We start from the raw sequence: 24,088 nt of genomic DNA on the forward strand, positions 1-24,088 counted from the left end.
CTTCGCAACATTTTGGTGGCAGAATAAATAGACTTCATACTTAATTCAAGTGTTTTATTGTTTTTTCTACAAAAACCTCTTAATTTTAATTAACTACCTTAAAAACGAATTTAACCTAATCTTACCCTAATCGTCGTCTAGAGCGCGCGGTGTCAGAGAGTTGACGTTTTTGGGTTTTGACACGTTCGCGCGGGCAAACGGCTCGCGCTCAAAAAGTTAATATTGTAAGATTTGTAAGTGAGTTTTAGTAAGACATTTTGTGTGTTCTTGAACAATAAACGGTTAACATAATCAATGAGTCCTGATTCGCTCCCCACCGAGGCTATAAATGGCTGCCCAACGTGTGTAGGCATTTCGTGTCGTGTATTACGGAGTGCAGTACGCGAAATAACTTGCAACGATCACAAAAGTGACCGTAGGGGACTATTATCGAACCTAGGAGTGCATTCGTCAGAAGAAAACTCGGACTCGAGTGGCGCCGCGAGCGCGGCCGCCATGAACATTACAATGTCTCAAGAAACTCTCGCTAGCTTTATAGCATCAATACAACAAACTCAGAACGACTTCTGCCAGCAGCTGATCCGAGAAGTACGCTCATCGACGCCGCATAACATCTCCGAGGACCAAGCCCAGCAAACATCATTTGTTGTTGGCGCGAACGGAAACTTCGCGAAATGTGCCTCTCGTTATGGCGGACGCGCGGACGAGTCGTTGGATAATTTTTTGGACGCCGTGAGTACTTACAAAGACTGCGTTAATGTATCTGATGTGAATGCTCTCCGTGGTTTTTCAATGTTATTTGAAGGACCTGCTGCAGTTTGGTGGCAAGGCGTGAAGCAATCAACTAGCACGTGGTCAGAAGCTCTCACCAGAATAAAATGCGCCTTCGGTGAACATGACCCGCCACATCGCCTTTACCGGAAACTTTTCAGTCTTGTTCACCAAGAAGATGAAAACACAGACTTCTTTATTGCTAAGGTACATGCATTATTAGCCGAATTCCCAAAGGACGACCTTTCAGAGAAGGTCAAATTGGATATCTACTTAACACGCGCATCAGGAAACGCGTGACGAGAGAGTGCGTGAATACCTTCGACGAACTGCTCCACAAGGCACGACAGGTCGAAGATTCTGTAAGAGAAGTGCATAACAACAAGCACTCAGCGTCGAAGGCATCATTGTCGTCATCGAGTGCAGTAGGCTGCGCGTCTTCGGTCGATTCGTCCATCGGCGCCAGCGGGGGTGTCGCACAGTGGGCTGGGATTACAAAGTTTGGACTTTTTTTTTTTATTTTTTTTTTTATATATTTGGTATCTAGGTATAATATTATTATTTTATCATCACTGTGGTGATGATCGAGACACTGCTCAGCACACGCTTGTCCTGAATGGCTCGGTGAGCGTCGCGTTCTTGTCGAAGTAATCGGTCATAACCTTTGCTTACCGACAGTCATTTCGGCTATGCTATCAGATCCAACAACATGGCAGGCCGTAGTCACCTTCTGTGAAACCGTTATGTTTCAAAAGGAAACTGCAGAGAGGGATCGAGAAAGGATGGACCCAACTCGGAGAGAAAGGCGGCGTGGTACGAATCGCCGTAGAATTTAACACCGAAAGATAGGACGCGGTAACAATGAAATGAGTGTCACTGGCAAGTTCGTTCACTCGAGTACTCAGCGACCTTCTTGTTTTCAGGGAAGGAGTGTGAGTGTGGTTTTAGTCGGTAAGAGTCCGACATAACCTGCTGTCTGGCGTACATCGTAAGACAAAAGGTATCCATGACGATTTCCACACGTTAAAAAAAAAAAGGTATTATTTATAAACTTTTTCATTAGGAACTTTTTTTTATTTAACTAGTAGTTTGAGAGATATAGCCATTTGTATTTTGAATAAAAAAAAAATGTTTTATAATTCGCAGTCGTTTGTTTTGACACATATTTCCGAGAATTTAGTGATAAGAGTGCACGTACACAACCACAAGTTATGACGTGTCGTAACGTGATTGGTGCATCAACATAGCACAAGATATTCAGTTGCATTCAAATCCACTTCAATGTTCTATTATTATCCAACGTAAGGCAGTTGTCCCACCGGCAACGATGAACGAGTAACGAGTAGAGCTAGAACTAGAAACGAGTAAAGCGAGACGTGGCGAGCGAGTGTGTAGTTCTGATATTTGTGTAGCTCGGCTACAAGCGAGTGTGCGAGTGTGGCGGGCGGGCGGGCGATTACTCGCTTCACTCGCTCGCGGCAGTCAAGCGTACAGTCAGCAAAGAGTATAATAAGTATAGTTTTATTTCATTAATTGTCATTAAGCAAAAAGTATTTAGTTACATGCCAGTATTAATGTATTTCATTATTACCAAATAGTATGCATATACTATTTGTACAAAAATAAAGGGAAAAAAAATACGATTTTGATTTTTTTAAAGTACGATTTCTTATCTGTGACCGGTGTTCTTAACGGGAATGCAAGACAATCTGTAACCGGTGTCAAATAATTACATTACTAATAATAATAAAGTTAGTAGGTACTTAGAAATAAATAAATATTACTGACAGTCAGTGTTGCGGCCTCATACACGTTTTTCCAATAAAAATGGATGAGTTTTATATTGAATGTGTCCGACAGTATCCGTGTCTTTGGGACACAAAACTCATGTCATATAAACAATTAGACGTGAAGGACGTAGCTTGGAAAGACATTTCAAAGAAAATGAACATAGAAAGTGGTAAGTTTTTTATTTAACATCAGTCTAACACAACATATACCTATAGTTAAATCAATATCCAGTTTGCAGAGTCTAATGTAACTTACATTAGACTATGTATTATCCTATCAGAATCTAATACATTTTGCACACGGTTATTTTGCCACGAAGTTGTTCCAATGGAATTAAAATATTCCTTGAAATATTCTCTCACAAGAAAGCCGTCTTCAAAATCTGCTGAGTTTTGTCCAGATACCTCGGAGTAATTGCCTGACAAAACTGACTGTGAAGGCGCCTGTTCGATTTCATTGCGTAATACATAGTTATGTTGAACGCATGCAGCCTTTACAATTTTTTTGGCGGTACTTATTTTAACATCTAATGGCCTAAAAAAGATACGCCATTTGTGCACCAACATACCAAACGCACTTTCTACCATTCGGCGTGCTCTGCTCAGTCTATAATTAAATATTAACTGATCTTTATCCAACCTTTCATGATCAGGATATGGTTTTAATAAATGTGTCATCAACGGAAATGCACAGTCACCAATAAAAACATAAGGCTGAGGCAAACCTCCTTCATATAGGGGTCCATCTGCGGGTAATCTCGATTCATTGTTTTGCAACGCATTGTAGAAATTACTATCTTTGAATATTCCGCTGTCACTGTATCTGCCCATTGATCCAACATCGATCATTATAAATCTTACATGGGCATCAGCAATTGCTAACAGTACAATCGAAAATGTTTTTTTGTAGTTAAAGTACTGTGATCCTGACTTACGGGGCGAAAAAATTACCACGTGCTTGCCATCAATTGCACCAAGGCAATTATTGAAATTCCACAAATCATAAAAGTCTTTTGCTATAACTTTCCATTCGGGTTCAGTAGGGAGTTTCATTACTTTTGGCTGCAACTTGATCCATAAAGATTCACATACTACTGGTATTATTTCGGAGAGAGTAGAACGGCCTATTCTATAGCTTTTTGACAATGCTGTATATGTAGTTCCGGTTATAAGATATCTAAAAATAAATAAAAATATCAAATAATATTAGTTAATAACATTTGTAAATTAATTTTGATGTGGTGTGTTATAATTATTTGTTTTATTTACAGGTACACAGGCAAAATTAAAATGGAAGAATTTGCGAGACACGCACCGTGAAAAAATAAAAAAAATCAAGAAGACAACAAGTGGACAATCACAAAGAAAAATAAAACCATGGAAGTACATGAGTCACATGGAGTTTTTGCTTCCATATATGACAAATGGGGAACGCGATACAAATGTTCCACCACATCCTGATATTTCGACAAGTTTCGAGGAAGCAACTAATACAGATTCAGCAGATACAGCTCCAAAAATAATGAAAAAAGATGAAATAATTAATAATGACGACGATTTATTAAATTTTTTAAAGGATATGGATGAAAATCGAGCTAAACGAACTGCGCAGAGGGATGAGTTGCGTAAAGAAGTACTAACATCAAGTGATCCTTTAAAAGCTTTTTTTGATTCAATGTATCATAGTACAAAGCAGATGCCGGAGTATTATCAAAGAACCATAAAAAGAAAATTATTTAAATTGGTAATGGATGCTGAAGACAATATTGCCAATAGTAACTATTCATATACCGGTTTCTACCCAAACGATTATTCTTACAACTCTCGCCCTTCTACGAGTCAGACAAATTTTTCTTCTGGACACGATTGTGCCTCACCTGAACCCGGCTGGTGTGCAGCAAATTGGAATTGGAGTACATACTACTCGTAGCCAAAACGAAGAGATCCAAGATTCAATTTCTGCCGCTGAAATAACTCCAAGCGATGGAGCCTTACCTTAATGTAATGACGAGACACTCTCTTGTACCAATAGCTTCTCTATAATTTGTATTTTCTTTTTTAATGTCATCTTCTATTAAACTATGCAAATATTCAAACTCGTCTCTTGTCATTCTAAAATATGTGCGAAAGCCATGATTTGTTAATTCATAGAATAGTTTGAATTCACTGCATTCTTTTCTAAAATAATTAATCTTTTCCATCCATATTCTTCTTTTTTTCTTAATTTTTTCCTTACGTTTATTCAGAATTGCCGCAGCCACTACATAAATCCTATCATAGAATTCATCATCATCGTCGTCTGAACTAGATAACAATGATAATTCAAACGAATTTTCGATATTCGTATGTACTGTCGAATTCTTTTGGTAATACTTATTTTCTTTTCGCATTGATATACTTTTCGTTTAAATTGGCTCTTCGTTTTCGCTCTTTTCTAGGCTGGTCTTATACTTTTCTTTTTCTTCCGCGCTCATTCTCACGATTTCATTGTGGTTGTTTGATACAGTTTAAAATGCTTGATTGATTATTATCATTTTCAGTCAGTTGTGTTTCAGACATATCTATGCAATCTTGAACAACGTTATCAGTATTAGAAGTTGAAGCTACTACCATAAAACATTTTTTTTTTTTTTTTTTGAGGGGGGAAAATCATCCAATGACTTTTCTCGCCTTGGGCGAGGCGAGAGGGAGTGTCAGACTCTTACTGACTAAAAACCACCCCGTTCCTTCTCCTGCTTTTCGAGCCGGAGCCCCGGTAAACCCGCTAGGTAGTCCGCAGCTCCGGATCAGGCATCAGCCCTATTGGGCCCCATCTGTGGTGGTCTGATGGCTCTTTGAGGCGCGCGCGGAACGCGACGCGCCGCACGCACGGGTCTGGTTCTGTTCGGGCGGTGAGCTACCCTTGCTCGCCGTCCGCAGGCCCGCACTTACGGTGGCCGGAGATCGTCTCGGGATCCCCTACGCCCGGAGTGTCTTTCGCGACGGCTGGGGCGTGAGGAGGTTTGTTCTCTCACGCGCCCCGCCTCCTCCTTAGCTAGCATGACTGCTTCGCAGAAGGAGGAGACGGCATCCCAGTCCCTCTCGCTCCGCACCATGGCCTGAACCAGTGCCGGGCGCGAGAGGTCGCCGTCGCCGACCACATCCCTGAGGACTTGGCGGTGCTCAGCCCACGCAGGGCACACCGCCACCGTATGTTCTACCGTGTCCTCCGGGCGGTCCTCACAGTGATGACACCCGGGCGTTTCCTCCCGCCCAATAAGGAACAGGAACCTACCGAAACTCCCATGTCCGGTAAGCACCTGCGTTAGGCGGTAGGTGAGGACGCCGTGGCGCCTCTCTAGCCACTCCTCAAAGAGGGGACTTACCGCTGCGATGACAGCGAGCCCAGCCCTCGGTTGCGACAGTCGTTGCTGCCATTCCGCCATGAGATCGCGCCGGAGCTCGTCCCGCCACACACTTATCTGGCGCGGCAATGGAGTTTCGCCCCGGCGACACGCGTCGGCGCGCAGACTGAAGACGCGCGCGAGCACCTTCGCCTCCAAATCCCACGGCGGTAATCCGGCAAGGAGGTTCGCCGCCTCCCCGGAGATCGTGCGATATCCACGAATCACCCGGATGGCCATGACCCTCTGAGACGTGAGCAGCGCCCGAGCTGGCCGCCGCATCAGGTTCGGCGCCCACACAGGGGCGCCGTAGAGGGCCATGGACCGCACGATCCCCGCGTACAACCTCCGGCAGGAGGCATTTGGCCCCCCGAGGTTTGGCAGGAGCCGCTTAAGCGCAGCCCCCGTCCGCTCCAACTTAGGAGCCAAACGTCGGAAGTGTTCCACGAAGTTCCACCGACTGTCGAGGACGAGTCCTAGATACTTCATCGTCGTCTCGACGCCGATGGAAACTCCTCCCGCCGTTATTTGGGACCCACCCGGAGGTGGCGCGTTCCCGCGGCCATGAAAGCACATGGCCTCGGACTTGTGGAGCGCCACCTCGAGTCCCAATTGCCGGATCCTGTCAACAACTGTCGCAACCGCTCTCGCCATTAAGTTGGTCGCCGCCTGGTGCGACCTCCCGTGCGCTAACACTAGCGTATCGTCGGCGTAACATATTACGCCGACGCCGTTCGGGAGGTCGGTGCGCAGCACCCAGTCGTAACCGATATCCCACAGGAGCGGCCCCAAAACCGAACCCTGTGGAACACCGCGCGACATCTCTCGCCGTTTCCATTCGCCCTGGTGACCGGGGTATATGACATACCTGTCTGTCAGGTAGGCCTCGATTATATGACGGAGGTAGGTAGGAACCCGGTGATACCGGAGTGCCTCCAGTATGCAGCTCCAGGGTAGGGAGTTGAAGGCGTTGGCGATGTCCAAAGACACCGCTACAACGACCTGACCCCTGGACACTGCAGTCCCCGTCGTGAGGTCCCTTACGCGCATGATGGCGTCCACCGTGGAGCGCCCTCTGCGGAAGCCGAACTGGCCATCCGCGAGGTCCGGCCCAGATCCGGACAAGTGCGCGACGAGGCGGTTCGAAATTATCCTTTCGAAGACTTTACTACCATAAAACATGGCAACTTTACCATATTTTAGAACAAAAAAATAAATATATTTTTAACCATAAGACGCATAGAAACCAAAACTTTATATTTATAATTGTAGTATATCTAGCTCACTTCATCGTAATCGTCATTTTATACAAACACTTATTTTAGCCGTAGTAAAGAAAAAACAACAAAAGATACCATTTTTTTGGCAACTTTACCTACGCGCCGTATTCATCGTGTATTGCATATTAAAGAGTTGTTGAGGTAAAGAGGGCATCATCTAGGACTTCTTCGTATTATAATGCAAACAATATGAGGAAATCTATAAAGATAACGGCTACACAGACAGTAGGTAGGCCTCGGCCTCGAATTTTGCGGGCAGCGGGGCGGCGGCGGCGGCGGCGCGGGAGCGGGGCGGCGGCGGCGGCGGACCCGTTCTCGAAACTAGCGGGCAGATCGCGCGGCACTACAGCGGTGTAGTGTTGTGTTCGTGGTTGTGTTGTCGAGATATTTGTTTTTATTAGCGAACGAAATGTGTGAAAAACGGCGACAACATCTTTTTGATTCAAATTTATTCCTAACGCTCGATTTTCTGTGGGCAAAAGAAGAAGTGGATACCTGCTATAGGGCAAGAAAAATAAATGGCGAGCTTTATCGAAATTATGAAAAACTAAGACAAAATCCCGACAAATTCTACAACTACACCAAAATGAGTGTAGAAACTTTTGACTATATTCTTGAAACTATCAAGAGTGATTTAGAGTCTAGAATTAATTTTTCTTCTATTTTTATGGTTCACATCTTTGCTGTTCCATATGGGTGTCCTCTCAAAGATTGCCGAAATCATTTGCTCTTGCAATGTAGGTGCACAACACTATACTACAATGCAGACGCGCAACGCGGGCGGTCACCGCTTGACTGGAGTGCACCGCTCGTTGCCCGCTCCCGCGCCGCTCCGCCGCCGCTGTGTTCGAAAACCGGTCCATTTGATTATACGCATAAGATCCTGCCGCTCCCGCGCCGCCGCCGCCGCCGCCCCGCTGCCCGCAAAATTCGAGGCCGAGGCCGTAAAGTTGCCACGGGTTTCATGTTAATTTACATACAAATAATTTGTTACGATTGGGATTGTCAAAAAAGGAGATATTTTTATGACATGTATATTTAAAAAAAAATAAACCTTAAACCTAAAGTAAAAAAAAAAACGCACAAATTTTTAACATATATATTGTTCCCTTTCAACTAAATTAAGATCTAAAATTTTAAGTATTTATGTTTAAAATTGTAAATAAATAAATTAAAAAAAGTAAAAAACCCGACTGCATAAAAAAACACTTTAAATAAAAACTGAAAAGTAAATAAACAAGCTTAGTCTAAAAGTGTAGATAGCAATGCTATTACCACAAAATTAAATAATTTCATAAACAATACACAAAAAATAATAATGTTATGCGAAACATAATTGAGTGCAACAGTCGGGACCCATATTGAATGATTTTAATCTAGTTTATTTAATGGGTCCCGACTGTTACACTCAATTATGTTTCGCATAAGATTATTATTTTTTGTGTAAATGTAAAAAAATACTATGTGCAATTAGGTTCTTTATTATCCAAACTAAATACTCGTATAGTATTTAGTTTGGATAATAAAGAACCTAATTGCACATAGTATTTTTTTTTCTATATGTCAGTGATATACCATTTTGGAATCCTCATGATGAGCTCTTTAATTTGATACCCATATTGTAGCAAATAAAAAAAATTTTTTTTTTACTTCTATCTAGGGCGCCTCACGGCCGCCATGTTGGTATTTGTTTTACGTCACATATCTAAGAACACTTGGGTAATTAAGACGAATCCAACGATGCCCTGATTGTCGAAATCCATCAAGCCGTCTCGAAGAAATGAGGTAATAAAGAATATTAGGCTCATACATACAAGATACGCGCGAAAAACATAACCCTTCCTTGGCAGTCGGGTAAAAAAGGCTACAAAATAAAGTTTCATCTTTTGACTTTTTAATTTTTTGACTTCACTATCTCCATAGCTAATTTTAACATCACTTCCGTATAATTTTTACATCGTCTAGCTCCGAGTTTTCTGCGGTTTTGTTTCATGGGAGCCATTTTGGCTTTAAAACAAAAGGTATTATTAAATACATTATAACTTATCATCCAGGATATTCACTATTATGCTGTGAAATTTAGGTATTCGAAAATGGTTACATACACAACCCTAACTGTAAGTAAAGTTGCCACAAAGCAGTCAGTGGCAACTTTATCTAACCTGTGTCAACATTATCGAAGCGATTATTTATCAATAAATTAAGAAAAAGCAATTGCTGAAATTACAACAGTAATCCCAACTATAATATACATACAAGATCAAAATTTCACTCACCTGTGACAAATAATTAAGGCTCTGTAAGCACAATTTAGCAACAACTAACTTTTAGCACATTTTCACGTACTACACTGTGACGGCCATTACTGGCATAATAGCTGTCTTGCGTCTATGCAAAATATAGGTTTTTTTTTAGTAGGTAAATATTTCCTTATAATGTCTAAAAAATACTACTATTACAAAACAGAATTAGATTGGGTAGATTTTTAGATAAATGAGTTTATACCGAATACCTATTGTTAATTACCGAAGTAATTGTTGACCTAATATAGCTACTAATAGGGTTGAAATTAAACCACTATTTAGTGCTTGAACTGCTGGTTCGTATATTTGAACTATTTTATCTCAACATGACCACACGACCTCATTGGAATGATCTATTTGGTCGCAACACGACGTCACGACTTTATATTTGAACTATTTGGTCGCAAGACGACATTACGACTATACGACGACTATGCATATAAAAAATTGCCCTCTTATGTAAATCCTTGACATACAATAACATACCGCCCACCAAGGACATTATTGACGGAATGTCCTTTACATGAATGAACTTAAAATTATGTAAAAGTAAAATTAACATCCTTTACAAAAAAGGTCATTGGGCGGAATCCGACCCGGTCGCGGACACGAATGAAAATGGTATCAAATGAAAGAGTATACATTCACCTATCCTTACATACCATTATAATTTTATTAATCCATGGGAGAACAAAGTTAGAACAAAAAATATATTTACTATTAAATATTAGTGATCGTTCTGTTAAATGGCTACTAAAGTGAATAAATATCAAGATCCATTATATGTTTTAAACCAAAAAATATGTATGATTCAATCTTAATATTTTATCTTTAAATATTTTAAATATAAGGTTACCAAATCTGTTAAAAACCCTTTTATAATAATAATAATTACGATAGATTTGAAAATGGATGACTGACACGTAAAATCACTATGGTAACCATCCTGAAGGCGAAAATAATAGCGGCTTTTTAGAAATTATTCTTTCAATAATTCATCTATTTAAGTGTATTTATATAATATAAATATCTAAGTTTATTTGAAATGGATAGACAAAATAATTGTGAAGTGTGTGCCAGATCTGTGTTACGACGCAGAAAACACATACTCACAGAAATCTTTTTAGAAAGATATCGGAGTCACGCAGAGTTATTATTACAAGAACTAATACCACGCGAGGTAAGTTCTGTATTTACATGCTTTATCGGCTTTATCACTGGGCCGGACCTCGCGAAAGGCCAATTCGGCTTCCACAGAGGGCGCTCCACGATAGACACGATCATGTGCGTAAAGGACTTCACGACGGGGAATACAGTGTCTGTCGTGGCGGTATCTCTGGACATTCAAATCTCTAACCTGGAAGGCATATTGAAGGCACTCCGGTACCACCGGGTGCCTACCTACCTTCGTCGTGTTATGTTATCGAGCCCTACCTGACGGACAGGTATGTTACGTACCCCGGTCACCAGGGCGAGTGGAACCGGCGAGAGGTGTCGCGCGGTGTTCCACAGGGTTCGGTTTTAGGGCCGCTCCTGTGGAACATCGGTTACTACTGGGTGTTGCGCACCGACTTCCCGGACGGCGTCAGCGTAATCTATTACGCCGACAATAAGCTGGTGCTAGCGCACGGGATGTCCTACCAAGCGGTAGCCAACATAATAACGAGAGCGGTTGCGACAGTTGTTGCAAGAATCCGGCAAGTAAGTGTCTGACACTCCCTCCTCTACTCTCACACACACACTCCAGTAAGAGTCTGTTATTGTGAGTCAACCATAAAAGATAGACATAATGCTGTCATGGAATATTTTTTATAAATGTTAAGGAGAATATTTCCAATTATTTCAGATACCTTTTGATGGTACAAAATCAATTTGTCATCCTTGCTGGCAAAGATTTGATCGCGCTGTGCACAATCAGCATGCCCCAAATATTCAAGATCATCAAGAAATGCCAGTCGAGGGTCAAGGTGCAATTACTATTCCTGGCTATTTACGTGCATCAAATACTGCACGACGCTGCATATTTCAAAACTGCAGAAATACTGTAACCCGAAGTGTACCTTTATATGCCAGATTTTATTTACTACATAATCACAATTTATATATACCCGAACTAGCACGGGCTTGTCAGCCACATATAATGACAAATGACTGGGACATACTTGCAAATGGTCAGATAATACACGAAAACTTTAATAGTGCACACTTGCTAGACCTAATAAATCTGTACAAATGGGGATATGACCGTCGAAACCAAATGAATTTCGAAAATATTGATGAATTTGGTGATGACGAGCTGCATTTTTGGACATCTTTAACTAAAATTCAATTTAATTCCATTTTACAACGAACTCCTTCTCTTGGTACAAGATCTGATTGCCCTGCCACCGTCTTAGGGATTTATTTGGTAAAAATAAGAACTGGCGAATCCGACGAACGCCTGGCATCTAAATTCAACATGTCTAGAAGAACATTTGAAAGGAAATTGCAAATAGCTAGACAATGCTTAAGTGAAGATTTTATGCCGTTATATTTAGGCTTGGACCATTTAACTAGAGCTGATGTAATTACTAGAAACCTTTCGATTCCAAGTCATATTTTTGGTGGTAATCAAAATGAAAAAGGAATTTTCGTCATGGATGGCACGTATTTATATGTGCAAAAAAGTTCGAATTTTTTATTTCAGAGAAAAACTTATAGTTTACATAAATTCAAAAACTTAGTTAAGCCTTTTCTGGTGGTTTGCACTGATGGCTATATAATAGACGTTGTGGGGCCATATCCAGCGACAACATCAGATGCCTCAATCCTGCGTCATCTGTTAGAAAGTGAAGAATCCCCGTGGCATTGGTTTTTAAGACCTGGTGATATTTTTATTTTAGATCGCGGATTTCGTGATTCTATTTCCATAAGTGAAGAATGTGGGTATGTACCACATATGCCACCATCTAGAGGAAGGGGAGAACAATTGACGACGCCAGATGCCAACAAGTCAAGATTGATTACTATGTGTCGATGGGTAATCGAGGCCATAAATGGCCGTTTCAAGAAAGATTATAAAATATTTCGACACACGTACTTCAATGTAGCTATGCGAAATATGATGACGGACTTTAAAATAACTGCTGCTATCATCAACGCTATCAGACGTCCTTTTGAAGATAGTGCATATGTCGATCAGTTCATTAGCATTATAAATGATAGAATGGGTAGAGAAAACGAACTGGCGCAATTCGTTATAGAAAATAACATGAATAGACAAAGAGTTGCTTTCCTCCCATTAGATGGAAACAATCCAGATTATAGAGACTTCCCACAAATGACTTTGGAAGATCTTACATTATTCACCTTGGGCAGCTATCATTTAAGACTGGCTAGGTCTTACTGTAATGAGCACATGAGACCAAATGGTGTCTATTTAATAGAGCTCTATCGGCAACGAGAGCTCTTAAACAATAAAATATTATTAAGAGGAAGAATTCAGTCGCGACATGTCAGAGCGCGACAGTATTATACCTATATTTTAATTAACCCAACAATACAAGGAAGACAAAGTGTTGAAGATTATTACTGTTCCTGTATACACGGCCGCCGTACCGTCGGGAGCTGCGCGCATATTGCCAGCATCGTTTATTTTTTATCCTGGGCTAGGCACCAAGAACAAATTGAAGCCCCTGCGGTATTTTTAGATGAAATTATTGCAATTGATATTGATCATGCCGAATAAGTTATTTGTAATATGTGTGTCACAATGGAGGGTAGAAATGGAACACTAGCGTCCCCCCTCGGCGCTCGACGAAGTCAAGGATTCATCGGCTGAGCGGCGTGTTGATCACTTCTCGTGCAGCAGCCGACCAGTGCGGTCGAATATTGAACCGTCGTGTGTTTCAACTGTATACCTAGTCTGTAACCTGTTAGTTTGATATTTTAACAGTTTATTATCTTTCAAGTACTTTGTAACCATGTTTGCACTTTGTAAGTGACTGAGACATCTGAGTTTGTTTCAGCATTTCTTCTCAGGGTAATCGGTAGAAAATGCCGGCCCCAGCAGTAGCTTAATAAAAGTAACAGTGCAATGTACAGAAATGAACAATAATATCATATCGAAGACTTTCAGGTTTTGACTTTGACTTTGACTTTGATTTTGACTTTGATTTTGACTTTGACTATTACTGCTAACCCACCCACATGTATTCCTGACATCAGAAGAGATCTCTTTTCACCGAAAATCGAAAGTGAGATATCTACTATCCCCGACATGTATAAGTAATTTTTCCTCTAAACTCCCACATCCCACAAGAAAGCGACCCTTACCATGATAAACTAGGCACATTTTATTCATATATCCACACAATTTCATTTCTGTCCGCTGTGTGTATTTTCCCCATACTATTTGCCCATTTACCTTTAACTTATAAAATTATGAAAGTAAAATTGACATCCTTTTCAAGAATTGAACTTAAAATTATATAAAAGTAAAATTGACATTCTTTTAAGGATTGAACTTAAAACTTAACTTAAAACTATGTAAAATTAAAATTGACATCCTTTTAAGGATTGAACTTAAAGTTATGTAAATAAAAATTAACATCCTTTTCAAGAATAGAACTTATAAAATTATATTATAAAAGTAAAATTAACATTCTTAAAAGGATTGAACTTAAAATTAAATAAAATTAAAATTGACACTTGTAACTACAAAACTGACAAACTGTAATAAGTTGATCTCAATCAATCGGTTACTGGTAGAATGCACAGCTTGGAAGTCGTTTGATTGTGAATGATTTTGTTCTTAAAGTGCTTTTCTATAATTCTACCTAATAACCAACGACTTGTGGCAAATGTTATGGTAATGTATAGGTGGAAACCTACTTTTTTTTTTTTTTTTTTTTTCAGGGGGGAATATCATCCAATGACTTCTCTCGCCAGGGCAAAGCGAGAGGGAGTGTCAGACTCTTACTGACTAAAAACCACCCCGTTCCTACTCCTGCTTGTCGAGCCGGAGCCCCGGTAAACCCGCTAGGTAGTCCGCAGCTCCGGATTAAGCATCAGCCCTACTGGGCCCCATCTGTGGTGGTCTGATGGCTCTTTGAGGCGCGCGCGGAACGCAACGCGCCGCACGCACGGGTCTGGTTCTGGTCGGGCGGCGAGCTACCCTTGCTCGCCGTCCGCAGACCCGCACTTACGGTGGCCGGAGATCGTCACGCGATCCCCGACGCCCGGAGTGTCTTTCGCGTCGGCTGGGGCGTGAGGAAGGTCGTTCCCTCACGCGTCCCGCCTCCTCCTTAGCTTGCTTGTTGTTTAATGTAGAATATATGATAAATTGTTCTTTTTTTTAGATCTTTTCTACGCAGAGGCAGCCGAGGTTAAAGCGTCGACGTCCGTAGGGGCTAGTATTCCCGGTAAGATAATTAATTATTTGAGACTGACTTCTTTCATTTGTTATTTGAGATAGACTACATCATAATATATGTAATGAAAACTATATTTTTCATTAATTAGAGTTTTTAAGTGTTTTTAGTTATTACCTACGTTTAAGTTTACTCTTTGGTGGAGAGGAGTTTAAGTTTATTATGGACGTCATGAAAAAAGTAACTGTCATTGTGTATAAAATGAATATCGATTTAATTATAAAAACGACACAATAATAAACATTAAATGTTGTTTCTTAACAACAAAGAAACTCAATTGTGTTTTGTGTCGCAAACCTGGGAAAATACCTTATAAAACAACATTTATTGTAACAAGATGGAAAAATTAAAGTTTACATTTGAAATAAAACCAACAACAGATGGAAAGTCAAACTTTATTGCCATAACATCAATTGCCACGCAAGACGACAAAATTTACTTAATTCCTGAAGAATATCAAGCAGTATCGCTTCACAAACATATCCAAGCCTCGAAAAGCTTCGCCACTGTGAAAAATACGTTAAAAAAAGATATCAAACCAGAAATGTTTGGATAAAAACTACAGAGGATATTTTAAAAACATATGTCGATGAGGACAGCAACATGATTTTCCAGGACCAATTTCTAGAGGAAACTACCCAGGAACAACTATCTTGTGTGAGTAAAAAGTATTCCGAAGATCCTGTCGTGAAAATTTTAGAAAAATTAGTTGAAGGTCAACAAAGCAAGGAAAAGAAAAGTGTAAAAAAGTTAGCGGAGAGATTTGTAATTGAAAAGTTTGACGGAAAAAACACAAATGCAAATCAGTGGATGAATGTATTTGAAAACGAATGTGCAAGGTTTGACATACTAAAAGATGAAGAAAAAATTGAAACGTTCCGACTATTTCTAGAAAAATCATGCACTGACTGGTATTCTTCCATGATGATAAAGCTTAGTCTACACTCCGAATGGTCACAATGGAAATCAAGTTTCTTGCAAACCTATGCCAATAAGGGTTGGGCATCTAGCAAGTATGCTTTATCATTCAAGTATCAATCAGGATCTTTACTAGAGTATGCAGTGAAAAAGGAAAAACTTTTGCTCGAAATAAGGAAAACAATAGATGAAGGAACCCTAATTGACATAATTGCTGCAGGCTTACCGGATTATATAACAGACAAACTTAACAAAGAAGAAATTATACATACAAGCAATTTATTCAACGAACTCGGCAAATTAGAACATCTGGTCACAAGAAAAAAATATATATTCAAGAAAAAGAAGATACAAAGCCAATTAAAGAAAAATGCAGCATATGTGAAAAATTAAATAAAGGCATACGCTATCATTCAGAAGATTCCTGTTGGTTTAAACAAAAAACAAATATTGAAAAGGATAAAAAGCAAATAAAACTTATAAACAATTCAGAATTAGAATGTGAATTACAATGTGAAGACCAAAAAAACTAATAGTGCCGCCATTGATCAAAATAAAATTAGTACTCAATGAAAATGTTGAAGTATTTGGAATCTATGACTCGGGGTCAAACGTCTCATTGATAAACTCAAAATTATTAAAGATAAAAAATGAGGAAACCGGTCTCTCCAACAAAACTAATTTAAAAACGATTAATGGCGTCAAAAAGGCAAATGGAATGATTACTCTTGATGTTGCCATATTTGATTTGAAAAAGAAAATGAATATTTTTGTAATAGACAAAGAAAATTTTGATTATGATTTTTTGGTAGGACTAGACTGCATAAAGGAATTTTATCTAGTCCAAAATGAAAACTTGGAAATTAGTCAGAAAATACCAATACAAAGAGGTGAAATTGATTCTAAGGAAGTCAATAAAAGAAGTATGGATTTTAAGGAAATAAAAGCCGAAAATTTAGTAAACTTCAATGAAGACCTCAATGAAGAAAACTTCAAAATTTGTATTAACCACCTGGACTATCAGGAAAAAGCATTGATTGATGAATTAATATCCAAATATAAAACAGTGTTCGCAAAGGACAAATATGACATAGGAAAGGTAACTGATTATGAAGCACACATTGATCTCCTAGTAGAAAAATATTGCAGTAAAAGGCCATATCGTTGCACAATGGAAGACAAGAAAGAAATTGAGAATCAAGTAGCAAAATTATTAGAAAAAAATATAATAGAAGAATCGTATAGCCCATTTGCAGCACCAGTCACGTTAGCATTTAAAAGAGATGAAAACAGAAGATCAAGATTGTGCATAGATTTTCGAGACTTAAATAAAATAGTGGTACCTCAATCACAGCCATTTCCACTTATTGAGGACCTCATAATAAAAACAAGAGATTGCAAATATTTTTCAACACTTGACTTAAATTCAGCATTTTGGTCTATACCTTTGCGTGTTTCAGATAGACACAAAACTGCATTTGTGACACAAGAAGGTCACTACCAATGGACCTGCTTACCATTCGGATTAAAAACTTCTCCAGCCATTTTCCAGAGGATAATGTGTAATATTATACGAAAGCATAAGCTAACAGAGTTCACGGTTTGTTACATCGATGATATTTTGCTATTCTCAAAATCTTTCTCGGATCATGTCAGGCACCTAAAACAACTATTTCAAGCAATTGAAAGTGAAAGCTTAAAACTAAAATTCTCTAAATGCACATTTGCAGCAGACTCAGTTAAATACTTGGGTCATATAATACAGAATAACTCAGTCAGGCCACTAAAAGATAACTTAATATCAATAAGAGATTTTCCAGCCCCAAAAACTCAAAAAAATGTGAGGCAATTTTTGGGAAAAATAAATTTCTACCATAAGTATGTGCCAAATATAGCAATAAAATTAAAACCATTGCATAACCTTTTGAGAAAAGGACAACCTTTTAACTGGACTAAGTCATGCCAAAAATCATTTGAAGAAATGAAACAATTATTGTGTTCTCAACCAATATTAACAATCTTTGATCCAAACTTACCTATTCACATATACACAGATGCTAGTATACTAGGAGTGGGAGCTGTCCTAAAACAACCACAAGAAAACAGCGAAGAGAAACCAGTAGCATACTTCTCAAAGAAATTAAATGAAGTACAAAAAAGAAAGAAAGCTGTTTATCTAGAATGCCTGGCAATTAAAGAATGTGTAAAATACTGGCAACATCTATTGATAGGTAGGAAATTTACTGTCTTTTCGGATCACAAGCCACTGGAGAATATGAACATAAGGTGTAGAACAGATGAAGAATTAGGTGATCTGTCATACTACTTATCACAATATGATTTCCAAATTAAATATTCTCCCGGAAAATATAACATTGAAGCTGATTGCCTGAGTAGGAATCCAGTCCTCGAACCCCATGAAAACCAAGAGGAACAGCTAAAAGTAGTTAACACAATAACACTAGAAGACATCTTTAAAGATCAAATGAACAATGAATATATACAGTGCAGAAAAGATAGGTTACAAATAAGGAACAATGTTTATTACAAGAAAGTAAACAAAAAAGAAAAAATAATTATATCTGAGAAATTCAGCTTAGAATTTATGAAAAATGTCCATACAGATCTTGGTCACATAGGAATTAAACAGATGCAAAGAATGATAAGCTCAGTGTATACAGCAGAAAACATGTCAAAAAACATAAAAAGTATCTGTGAAAATTGTATAGTATGTTTAAAAAATAAATCAAGAGGGCAAAATAAATATGGATTGATGTCCCACTTGGGTCCTGCGACAAAACCTTTTCAGATATGCTCTATTGATACCATTGGAGGTTTTGGCGGTTCTAGATCAACAAAGAGATACTTACACTTGCTATCAGACCACTTTACTAGGTATGCATATATTTTAACATCAAGCACTCAAAATGCAAATGATTTCATTAAACTGATAAGAAACTGTGCAGAAAAGGATGAGATTGAATTGATACTCTCAGACCAATACCCAGGGATCAATTCAAAGGAATTCAAGAATTTTTTGGATGAAAAGAATATTTCATTAATTTTTACTGCAGTGAACTGTCCTTTCTCAAATGGCATAAATGAAAGGCTAAACCAAACGCTAGTCAATAGAATCAGGTGCAGGATAAATGAATATGACACAAAAATAGCTTGGTCAACTATAGCACACAACTGTGTAAAGAATTATAATGAAACAGAGCACACTGTTACAGGGTATGCTCCAAAATACCTACTCTATGGTACAGATGTAACAATTTTACCAAATGAGCTAAAGCAGAAGAAGACAGAATATAATTTACTCCAGGCTAGGAAAAAAGCTCTGGAAAATACAATCAGATCACATGATTACAATAAGACAATTTATGATAAAAATCGCAGAGATATAGACTTCGAAATTGGTGATACCGTTTTTGTGGAGAATGGAAACAGACTCAATAGGAAGAAGCTTGAAGAATTAAAACTTGGACCTTACAAAATTATAGAAAAAATATCAAGGTCTATTTACAGGGTAAACACTGATCATAGGAAGTCAGAGTCAAATTTTTTCCACATCTCAAAACTAACGCCAGCCCCCGACTGCATCTGAAGAGTATCTATAATGACGCTCATTATTTTATTTTCTCTTTGGAGGGGAGATGTAATGAAAACTATATTTTTCATTAATTAGAGTTTTTAAGTGTTTTTAGTTATTACCTACGTTTAAGTTTACTCTTTGGTGGAGAGGAGTTTAAGTTTATTATGGACGTCATGAAAAAAGTAACTGTCATTGTGTATAAAATGAATATCGATTTAATTATAAAAACGACACAATAATAAACATTAAATGTTGTTTCTTAACAACAAAGAAACTCAATTGTGTTTTGTGTCGCAAACCTGGGAAAATACCTTATATATATATTATCTTGCTTGTTGCAGAATGCAGCCCGGTAGTTATTGAATACGGTAAGTTATGATTGTCTCCGCGTCATAATAAGACTTAAAAAATGGTTTATAATACAAATGTTTTTTGTTACAGTTGACGAAGCTGCGCCTGTGGAACTTGGCAGAATGGGTACGCCTGAGGCAGATACTGTCCCTAACTCTCCGTACAGTTCTCCAAGTCGATTGTCGACAGAAAATAATATACCATATGTAATATTGAGGCCTACTAAAAAAAGACCATACCCGCAAAGCTCTTCCGAATCGGAGTAATAGATAAGTTTAAATAAATAATTGAAACTACTATTCTGTTTTTTATTTTCTAGATATTGGTTCAGAAGTTGTCGTGACCACATCATCCTCGCCTCGTATCTCTTCATCCTCGAAAATTGGTAGGTAATAAACAACAGAATACTTATTAATGCCGTTTCTACATTTCATAAAAATTTATAAAGTATTTTTTAATTCAGGTCCAAACGACGAAAAATTCGAGGATTTTATAAACGACTGGTTGAATGTGGCTGACTTATCAGACAATGACGACGACATAGACATTGACGTTGACGAATGCCTTATCCCGACTGTACAAGAGCGTAACGCTGCAGCTGAACCCGCATGTGACAGTGACTTGACGCTATTTCAAGCGGAAGTGTTACGGAGGGAGGACGACGCGAATGACCGAGCTCTTCGTGACATTACGACTGACGACTGTTACACTTTCGCTTGGAGTAAGGACAGGACGACTTTTTTGGGACGCCGTGAGACATTCACGGGTACATCAGGACCGACATTTGAGGTGACTGACCAGACTCGAGCTATTGACGTTTTCGACAAGATTTTTGACACTGACTTTATTGACCATCTGTGTGTTGAGACTAATAGGAACGCGGAGCAAAAGATTGCATTGATGCGTGAGCAAAACAAAATAGCTCCGCATTCTCGATTTCACCGTTGGTCTCCCACTGACAGGGACGAAATGGTTAGCTTTTTAGCTATCATAATTTTACAAGGTCTCTACCCCTTACCAGAGGAAGAGGCCTACTTCAAGTACAATGGTTTTGGTACTATGCCATACTTTTCTAAAATTATGACTTATAACCGTTTTTTATTGTTAAAATCATTTCTCCATTTCGTCGACAATCGGACTTGCCGGGACACGACTAGACTTAATAAAATACGACCTATTGTTGACTATTTTAATACAAAATTTTCCAGCCTATACATGCCTTCACAAGAGATAGTCATTGACGAATCTCTTTTAAAGTGGCACGGTAGGTTAAATTTCGCACAAAAGATTTCGTCGAAGGCCGCACAAGTCGGAGTTAAAACCTACGAATTGTGTGAATCTTCCAGTGGCTATCTCTGGAAGTTTTTTGTATACGCTGGAAAAGATAAAGCAACCTCGACTACTCACAACACTGACGTACAGAACTCACAAACAAATGACAGACTAGTCGGGGACGAGGCGACTAGATTTACTGATGACGAGACAAATGACAGACTCTTTCTTTCTTTCTTTCTGATAGTGGAGACCGTCCCACGAACGCTACTGCTAAAATTGTTTACGACTTGATCGAGCCACTGCTTCACCGTGGGCAATAATAATGGACAATTTTTATAATAGTCCATTACTATTGCGTAGCCTGAAAAAACAAAAGACTTACTGTTTTGGGACACTAAGACTTAACCGAGAATTCGTACCTGACTCGATCAAGACTTTGACAAAGACAGAACTTCGAAAAGGTGAAGTAGTGGCCACGTACAGTTCTGATTTGGCAATTCTGGTATGGCGAGATGCTAACTTAGTTAGTATGATCTCTACATACCATAATCTCCAAATCGGAACACAAGACAAGTACAACAGACTGACGTACAAACCAAGTATAGTACTCGACTATAACAGGAGCATGGGAGGAGTTGATAGGAAAGACCAATTCCTGTCAGCTCAACCTTTGGAACGTCTGAGGAACAGAATTTGGTACAAAAAACTCTTTCGCCGATTGTATAATGCAGCGATATTTAACTGTTTTGTGATATTTTCCAGTTTTCACCGGAAAATATCACATCGTCAGTTCCGTACTGTATTGGCGGAAGATTTACTCAGGAGACATAGACAAATTGACTTAACGACTGAAAGCCGATGTTTGAATATGAAATCAAAGACGACGGGACAAGAGACGACGACATTAATAAAACGACGACATAAGACGCAGGCCAGAACGATTGTTGAAGCTAACCATTTCCCAATTCGGACTGGATCAAAAAATACCTGTTGCTGGATGTGCCCTAAAAAGACCAGGACAATTTGGAAATACGAGGAATGCGACGTGAACCTTTGCATCGATGGATGTTTTAAAGCTTATCACAAGCCTTAATATATATATATATATTTTATTTCCTAAATATACAACATACCTACAATAATTGACTATCATTTAAATTTAATTATTTAATAATAAAAAAAAATCAATCTATTCCTAAAACAAAATATCCATCTTGCTGTCATTTCGTCATCCGAGGCGATAACAGATTGCTGCGGGAATGCCTTGTTTATTTTGGTTTATTGTGCTACACTGTTTATTCCAAGTATAATAATATTGGTGTCAAAAAAAAGCTTATTTAATCTAGTTTAACAATGAGTGTAAATCAATGATAAAAGTTAAATAACGTTTAGTTAAAACTTGTTCAAACAAATATTTTACTTGAATTTAGCCCGTTCTGTTAAGTTCAACTTTTTTTTATGCATTTGTGATTGATTTCTGTACTTTAATTAGTACATATTTTGATTCCTTAATAATTCAGCTTTATACTGGTATTTTTTACTTTGCTATAGCTGCAATAATTTGCTAGAAAATACACTTTGAATCGGTAACGGCATGGGGCGCTCGACGCGGTTCAACACAGATCGAGCGCGTGAACGTACAAGGTGTTGACAGGTGTCGCACGCGAACGTTTGAGTTGTTACTTATGATCGATTATGACGTCCGCCATCTTTGTCGAACATATGTTTTGTTATTGTTTACATTGTTAATTTAAATTTCACTGCATTAATAGCAAATTGTCTGATTTCGGAGATTAGATTTTTTTGAATTTTCTAGAAGAAACAGAGAAGTGGGACCTGGGCGATATTTACGTGACTACTCTGATCCTTTTAGAAAATACTCCATCCGTGAATTCGACGTGAAACGATACAGATTTACGCCTGAATCCTTTAAAACCATTATCTTGCCTTTGCTGGAGCCCGATTTAAGAAAACCTATAAAATGGGGATTACCGTTTGCCCCTGAAATAATGGTACTGATGTCGTTACGCTACTACGCAACAGGGAGTTTTCAGTTTAGTGCTTAGTAGATATTATTTATTGAATTATACTGAATTAGGTAAGATAAGTATTAAATAAACGATTTTATGTTAATAGAATGTCGTTCTTTATTTGCAGAAATTGGATGGAGACGTGATGAATGTCTGCCAGCAGTCAGTATCCCGGATCATAGCCCAAATTTCTATGCTATTAGCAAACAAAATAAAAGATTTTGTAAAATTTCCATCCACTGAAAGTGAAATTAGTACAGTAAAGTAAGTACTTTCTTTGTGGGTTGTGTGTAAATGTGAATTTAGGTAAGTGCCTATACATTTAACTGTACCTTTTATATAATTTTTTAATGTACATGATTGTACTAATTGTTCTTTTCTTTTTGTTCCAGGCAAACATTTTATGAAATAGCTCATATTCCTGGAGTAATTGGGTGTATTGATTGCACCCATATTAAAATAAGAAGCCCAGGAGGACTATCTTCAGAAGTTTATAGAAATAGAAAAGGGTATTTTTCAATCAATGTGCAAGCAGTCACAGGGCCAAACTTGGAATTTTTTTATCTAGTAGCCAGGCAGTACACATGAGAGTTTCATTTATAACAGCAGTACTATTAAGCAAAGATTAAATACTGATATATTAAAGGGGATTATTTTAGGGGACAGCGGGTATGCAGTAAGCAGTGTTTTACTTACACCATTTTTGTCTCCACATACAAACCTACAAGAAATTTACAACAAAAGCCACATTAAAACAAGAAATACTGTGGATAGATGTTTTGGCGTTTGGAAAAGAAGATTTCCTTGTCTTCAAGTGGGAATGGGTGTGAAGGTGGAGACAGTTGTAGCAGTGATATGCGCATGTGTAACATTGCATAATATTGCATTATCAGTAGATGATATGATGCCAATGAACTTTGAAGACATTGACATTCAAAATGATGATGTTGCTGTTGCAGTATTCGGAGAAAATACCAACAG

General features: G+C 38.6%; 3 protein-coding genes across 3 annotated transcripts; all 3 read left to right on the forward strand.

Moving 5' to 3' along the window:
* The first annotated feature begins 507 nt into the window (after nt 1-507).
* Nucleotides 508-1,071, forward strand: LOC126912314 (activity-regulated cytoskeleton associated protein 1-like). Its single transcript, XM_050703905.1, has one exon. It carries the CDS (start codon nt 508-510, stop codon nt 1,069-1,071), a length of 564 nt encoding a protein of 187 aa, XP_050559862.1.
* A 9,034-nt stretch (nt 1,072-10,105) lies between these two features.
* On the forward strand, nt 10,106-13,881 carry LOC126912315 (uncharacterized). The gene is made up of 2 exons (XM_050703906.1): nt 10,106-10,707; nt 11,374-13,881. Exons 1-2 carry the CDS (start codon nt 10,573-10,575, stop codon nt 13,252-13,254), a joined length of 2,016 nt encoding a protein of 671 aa, XP_050559863.1. The 5' UTR covers nt 10,106-10,572; the 3' UTR covers nt 13,255-13,881.
* A 521-nt stretch (nt 13,882-14,402) lies between these two features.
* Nucleotides 14,403-22,175, forward strand: LOC118275718 (piggyBac transposable element-derived protein 4). Its single transcript, XM_050704540.1, has 3 exons — nt 14,403-14,929; nt 19,793-19,819; nt 19,893-22,175. Exon 3 carries the CDS (start codon nt 20,217-20,219, stop codon nt 21,366-21,368), a length of 1,152 nt encoding a protein of 383 aa, XP_050560497.1. The 5' UTR covers nt 14,403-14,929; nt 19,793-19,819; nt 19,893-20,216; the 3' UTR covers nt 21,369-22,175.
* Nucleotides 22,176-24,088: the final 1,913 nt, after the last annotated feature.

Source organism: Spodoptera frugiperda, chromosome 25 (genome assembly GCF_023101765.2).
Source record: "Spodoptera frugiperda isolate SF20-4 chromosome 25, AGI-APGP_CSIRO_Sfru_2.0, whole genome shotgun sequence".
In the NCBI taxonomy this organism is placed as follows: Eukaryota; Metazoa; Arthropoda; class Insecta; order Lepidoptera; family Noctuidae; genus Spodoptera; species Spodoptera frugiperda.